The following is a 6,941-nucleotide window of genomic DNA, read 5'->3' on the forward strand; positions in this document are numbered from 1 at the left end:
GCAGCCCATTGCTTGCGCACACGAGTTGTTCGTTTGTTTTCCATTCGCTTGTTTTTTTCCTCTGTTTGTTTCTGCTGCTGTGTTGGTCAATGAAAAAAATGTTTTAATTTTTTTTGCGGATTTTAATTTTTTCCAAGAGTTTAAAAATGTTTGTGAATTTGAAAAATATGAATTTACAAAATGTTCATGAATGCCAAAAAATGACGTGAATTTGCCAAAAAAAGGTAAAATAGAAACGAAAAAGCAAAAAAAAACAAGAATGACAAAAGCAGGCTGAAAGATAGAAGTAAAAAATACAAAATAAAACCGGTCTAGAAAACCAAAAAGGCAACCCACCTACTACAGTGCGCCAACCACGGCTACAGCACTATCAGGCGCATAAGGATTTGCCAGTGGTCCAATAGTAGTCTGTGGCTGGGCCGATGGTGAGAATGTGGTGGACCGTTCTGCATGACATAGCTAGGCAGCCAAGATTTCTACTGGAGCTAGCTGTCTGTGCCATATGGGCCGGCCATGGCTGGCCACAGGCACTAACCTTTTTGAAACAGAGGTAAAAGATTTGCCTCATTCATTAATTAAGAAAGAGAGTTTTGAGTACATGAGAACCGGCTTTACAACATAGCCCATCAACAAGAGGTGCAAACGAATTACTCTCGCGGCATGATGATGCTCAGATGTCTAGCCCCTGCGGTGACCCACGTCCTGGCCTCCTCCTGGATGAGTTTTAGAATGTAGTGTGGCGGCGTCGATTTCTTCTGGAAGACTCTAGCGTTTCTCTCATTTCAGATGACCCAACATACAAGCATGGTGAGTGAGGCCATGGCCTTCCTGTTTGTTGTATTTGGTTTGGACATGCTTGTCCACCAACACTTGATGTTGCGTTCCGTCCCCCATCTATTCATCTCCAGCGCCCCAAGTCCAAGCCATGCTTTGACCATTCTCCAAATACGCAGGGTAAACCGGCATTTAAAGAAGAGGTGACCGGATGTCTCGTTGGCCCTCCTGCAAAGGGCGCATAGGCCACAATTCTCCCAACCCCTCTTCTGCAGCCTATCCGCAGTCCATATCCTGTTTTGGATGGCCAACCATGAGAAGAACTTGACCTTGGGAGGCGCCCAAACCTTCCAGATGGTCTTGTTCATGACTGTAGAGGTGGAGCCCAAGAATTGTGCCCTATAAGCAGAGCCTGCCGAGTATTCTCCATTTGCCTCAAATTTCCAAGTGATGTCGTCGTCAACGTCCATTTGTAATTGTATGCCTAGGAGCCGCACCCAGAGATCAACAAACTGGACAATGTGCCCCACCGTGAGGTCGGTAAAAGGGTTAATCTTGTGCACCCAAGCCTTGTCGCGCATGGCCTCCCTCACGCACCATTTTTTTCGCTTGCATGCCGCAAAAATGAGTGGGGCAATATCCTTTGGCCTTTTCCCTCCTAACCATGGCGCTTCCCAGAAAGGTGTCTTCCCTCCATTGCCCAAGATGATGACCGTGGATGCGTAGAAAAGGTTCATATCCACCTCGGAGCATGGGATGCCCAGGCCAACCCACAACTTAGACGGGTTCTTCCATGCCATCCAGGGCCATCTCAGTCTGAGAGCTCTCGCAAATTTCCCTAAGTGGAGTATGCCAAGCCCACCGAGCTATGTAGGGCGGCAGACTGTCTCCCAATTGACCTTGCATTTTGCTCTTGTAGCTGTGTCGCTAGCTGACCACAAAAATGCCCGCTCAATCTTATTGATGCTTTTCAGCACACCAGGGGGGACTGTGAGCGGGGTGATGTGGTAGACGACTTGTGAGGTGAGGACCGATTTCACCAAGGCCGCCCGCCCAATCGTGGTAATGTTTCGCCCCTGCCAGGGGGGCAACCTCGCCGCAACCTTATCCTCAAGGAGTTGAAAGTCAACCCTTTTGAGCTGTCAGATCGAAAGGGAAAGGCCCAGGTACTTCATCGGAAAGGATGTCCGCATAGCAGGAAGGCTGGCCAGAATGTCATCCAGGTTCATGTGACCACACCGAATAGCAACTACAGATGTACTACTGAGCACAGCGAAAGAGCAAGCCATCATATGTACTGTTCATCACAAATACTGTTTCATGTTACACCCAGATATACCAGCCAGCTGAACAGAACCGGACAGCCGACCGAATCACACTCACCCAAGCTCCAGACAAACCACAAACGAGCCCGGCCACGGCCACCCAAATAACATCATAGGACATATATGTTGCAATCTCGCAGATGATGAACCGACGACGGCCTCCACGGTCAAACCAAACTCGCTCACTCATGCCCCGATCCTCTTGCCGCTGGCGTGCGCGGTGCAGGAGATCACCTGGTAGCCGTCCTTCTTGCTCTTGGGTTTCCGCGGGATGCACCGGTCGTGCAGGTCCACCGCCTCCTCCGCCTTCTGCGCCCTGCCATCCACCATCACATATTCAGAATAAATAGTACAGTAAGTCGCAAGCAGTTATCATTTCGCATCGCCGTCTCTCGCACCCTCCATCATCACGACTCTCGTACAGCACAATCCGCGGCGGAGTACTTGGCACAAAGATCGGCTTCTTTGTACAAGAGCGCCGCATGTATGGCTCAAGGGCTCCCTCCCCTGGGCCACACCCCGGTTGAGCCGGAGGAGTTCAATGCCTGACAGAGGCGCTTACTTGAACAGTACTCATTACAAGCTCACGTTGTAGATTGTACCAACTTACTACTCCTGCTTAAAGCAGCAGTAGTAGTCCTAATAATGTATTGATGGCTTCACGTCTTACTCGGTCCCTCGGATTATTACCAGTGCTACTACGTACTTACTACTGCGCAGTGACCGGGTGCTACTACGTACTATGCACTTGTACCGGAGTCACGGGCTCATGTCTCTGAACCAAGTGTAAATCCAAAACTTAATTAAGTTCAGCAATGGCTCGTGTCTCACGCCAAGAACACTTCCAAGATTTGGTGCTGGCTCGCGAGCCAGCACGGGCCCGTGCCAGCCGAGAATTCAAGGCGCGTCCCTGACATTCTGGATCGACCGATCCGTTCTGTTTGTGACTTGTGAGCGATAGCTCCGTGAGACCTATTCCTATTTATGAATGTAACCACCGATCAAGTACCCCGAGTGGAATTTTCGCAGTGCCTTTAACTAACTGCCACTACGGCAGGACGAATCAATGAAACAGTGCCCGACTGACCGCCATTAACGACGGCCAAAAAGCTTTGGAATGACAAGCTGCTGGTAGTCACTAACTAGAACCGAATAGTGGTGGTGCCGGTTTAATTTGTTGGGTGCGTGCTTATCGGCATTGATGGTCGGCAAGGAGTGTGGTGTTATACCTGTCGGCGTTGTAGGAAGACGACCGCCGGAGGACGGCCAGGTCCTGGCACGGGTCGGCGGCCGAGCACTGCGTCTCCACCAGGCTCCCGCTGAAGTACTCCTTGTCCTCGACCACCTTCTGCCGGTAGACGGCCGTCTCGGCTGCCGCGACGGCCGCGTGCGCCGGCGGGCGCGGCGGGCGTGGGCGGTAGTGCACCCCGCGCGGCATCACCGGTGTGGCCAGCCCGCCCTTCACCGACACGGACCCGCACGAGATGAGCTGCATCAGCACGGACGACGCCCGGGCCCTGCTCCCGCCGCCGGGGACGGTCGCCAGGACGCGGCCGTCCGCCTTGATCAGCGCCTCGAGCGTCTCGGGGCTCGTGGACGCCGTCGGCGGCGACGTCTCCTCGCGGCTCAGCTCCTCCTGGGCGCGCCTCTGGTGACCGCGGCTCCGCCCACGGTGCCCGTCCTCGGTCTGCGTCGCCGCGTCCGCTGCCGCCGCGGCGCGGTCCTCGGCCTTGTACACCCTGTACTCGCCGAGCTCACCTGTGCCGCACGCGCCGGCGACGCCCTTCCTCTGGGCGTGCTCCCAGCCTGACGAGGAGGACGTGGTCGTGTCCTGGGAGCCGGAGGAGCAGGACGACGCCGCGGCCGCGTCGAGCAGCGGGAGGTGGATCGCCGGCGGGTGCAGCCGCTCGGTGCCCTTGAGCACGTACTCCCGCCCGCCCACCGGGTGCACGTAGTCGTCATCCGCCAGGTCGTGCCACACGAACCCGTTCCGGTAGCTCCTGCGCAGTGCAACAACACCGCAAATCAGCAAACAATGGCAGAATGCATGACAGAGCGCCAGAGCCTCCATGCCCTTCTTGCGCATCGCCGATGAACTAATCAAAATTTAAGCCGAACTGCAAACCTCTTGGAGGCCCATGAGTACATGCGCGCCATCCCCTTGCCTCGCAGTGCGTCGAGCCGATCGATCACATCTACAGTACATACATACATACAGCAAGCAACAATAGCACATGACGCTCAGTGTAGTGCAGAACGAAACAAGAAAGACGCACGCGCCATGAGCAGACGGTACGCGGCCGGCGTACCTCGGAGGTAGAGGCCGTCGGGGGACGAGAGGGCGACCTCCATGAAGTGCGGGTGCTCGAGCTGCCCGTTCCTGGACAGGTAGTACACGACGGCGACCCTGGCCGGTCCCGGCCTTGGGCGCGGCGGCCTGGGCACCGCCGCCATGTCGGGGCTCCGCTGCCCCTGCTGCTCGCGCCAATGCGTCCTCGGCTGCTGCTCCCCTCGCGCCCTGCCACCCCCACCGCCAGCGCCACCCCCCGCCACCACCACCGCCATCTATATATCTCCAAGCTCGAGGCTCTATCGCCGTGCTTGGATAATGGATATGCTGCAATCTCGTATCCGGGGACGCTATAACAAGCAGCAGGCGGGGCACGTACGTACGTGGTCAGCAGAGCACAGCAGCGGCGGCAGCTAGCGCTTAAAGCTCCCGAGCGCGACACAAGGGAAGGTGCAAAAGGAGGCCGCAGCGACGCAGTGATCAGGCATTCAAACCCCCCGCAGGACCATCGAGCAGCTGTAAGCTTTGGCCTCTGGCTAGCGGCGCAGAAGCTGCAGAGCGGTTTGGTGCAGCAGCAGCAGCAGTGAGAGTGAGGTTAAGGTGACGGTGACCGGGTTGGATTGAGCAAGGAGGGGACGAAAGCATGGGTCTGGTTGTTTGTTTCTCCTCAGGGTCAACAATGACCAGAGGAGGGGAGGGGTCTTGTTTCCACTTTGTATGGAGGATTGTCCTGTTGGCGGTACCGGGGGTTAATTAGTGGCACTGTTGACTAATGCAGTGGGGATTTGCGGTTCGGAGGTGACTTTGAGGGCGGGTGTTAATGTGGGGAAGGGGACTGGTTTCTGGAGCGTGGCGAAATGGCAGCTGCTTTGGCGCTGCAAACCGGTTGTTTTAAGCGCAAGGGTTTGACTATCGAGGCCCGGCACCGCACGTATGGGCACGGCGACACCGGCCATGCTCGGCGGGCCCCAAGTGTCAGTCAGTCGGTGGAAGCACGCTGTGCAAAGCGTAGTGTAAGGCTTGATTATAGATTAGCGTCACTTCATGTCTGATGGTGCCCCCCGACAACGGATTAATAAGCTGGGCATGTGCGCGTGAAGCCGGCCTTGGAGCACGGGTGTACTATGATGGTATGACTGTACACTACAGTTGCCGTTGATGATGCTACTGGTAAAATCTGATTTGTTTGTTGAACGCAAAACAATAAAACTTTCTGATTTGTTTTTTTGGCAAATTGCTAGTAAAAATATTTGGAAGCATTTGCGTGCGTGGGAAGGCTGCGATCCCTGTCCTGTCCTCCCTCCCGAGTCTCGCTGCCTGCGTTCCACGCGGGAGAAGCGGACGAGTATACTAATCCGAGCCATGTGAGAGGGGCCCTGGCCATCGGGCATCCTTAAACAATGAGATCTCTTAGACTAGCCACTGTGGGAGTAACTTCGGTAATAATATCGAGTCCAACTCAGCAAATTTGTTTATGTGGCAACGAGTTAATGATGAGAGATATAGTACTAGTAACTTAGCTAATTACTGTAACATCACATGTCCCAATGCAACATGAGTCTATAACCTAATAAATGAAGCTTTGCATGTTATCACACTCATGTTATTACCCACTATTGAGGTAGTAATATAGTCTAGGGATATGTGTATGTTACTAGTGTATGTTACTCTCCATTGTGGCTAGTCTTAAACAATCCCATGGCCCGATATGAGTGGGTGCATCATTCTAAAGCCGGTTGTAATGGGGAGTATCATATACTAGTATCATGCATATGATACTAGTGTATGATACTACCTCCCTAATGCATAGTACTCCCTCCATTCCCTTATACAAGGCCACTATGAAAAATAAAATTTGCATCTATATAAGGCCACTAACAGTAATCGAGGCAAAAATTAATGATGTTTCTCGTACTATCAACTTGTTTAATACTTGTATGCATGTAGCCATAATGACATTGTGCTACTTCCTTCCCATGCCTTCTTTGCATGCATGCGGGGGTATTAATGAACCCGGTTAACGAAAAGAATAATTGACTTATAAAGCAGTCATTAAATTTTACATTGGTACATGTAATTTGAGTTTGTAGCCTTGTATAAGGGAATGAAGAGAGTATCATATATTAGTATCATGTAGTACTTTATTTATTGACATGCATAACACAAAGTAGCATATCATTTAATATGATACGGTATCATGATATGATACTACACCTTTTTTTTATTTAATGCTATGACACCTCATCAAAATTGTTTAGTTGGTATGCATGATACTAGTTATGATACTACCATTACGATCAGCCTAACCAGGGCCATTTAGCACTAGGCCCCACTTGCCACGAGTCAGCGGGGCCAGAGGCAACGGTGGTCAGGCAACGTAGTCAGTGGCAGTGGCTGATCTTGGCCATAGTTTAGGAGGACGTTTACGAGGGGGGCAACCGGGCAGGGCCAGCGACTACGAGGTGGCGCGGCGCGGACAGCGAGACTGCACGGCGGGCGAGCGAAGCCGGTGCTTTACCGGAGCCGAGAGAGACGGAGGGAGGGGGCGAGGC

General features: G+C 52.9%; 1 protein-coding gene across 1 annotated transcript; it reads right to left on the minus strand.

Annotated features, from left to right (window-relative positions):
• Positions 1–2,038: 2,038 nt before the first annotated feature.
• Positions 2,039–4,761, minus strand: LOC119277531 (protein UPSTREAM OF FLC-like). The gene is made up of 4 exons (XM_037558814.1): positions 4,409–4,761; positions 4,225–4,294; positions 3,329–4,099; positions 2,039–2,415 (listed from the first exon to the last, which is right to left on the minus strand). The coding sequence occupies exons 1-4, from the start codon at positions 4,662–4,664 to the stop codon at positions 2,286–2,288; spliced, it is 1,227 nt and encodes a 408-aa protein (XP_037414711.1). The 5' UTR covers positions 4,665–4,761; the 3' UTR covers positions 2,039–2,285.
• Between the last annotated feature and the right edge of the window lie 2,180 nt (positions 4,762–6,941).

Source organism: Triticum dicoccoides, chromosome 3B (genome assembly GCF_002162155.2).
Source record: "Triticum dicoccoides isolate Atlit2015 ecotype Zavitan chromosome 3B, WEW_v2.0, whole genome shotgun sequence".
NCBI classification, from domain to species: domain Eukaryota; kingdom Viridiplantae; phylum Streptophyta; class Magnoliopsida; order Poales; family Poaceae; genus Triticum; species Triticum dicoccoides.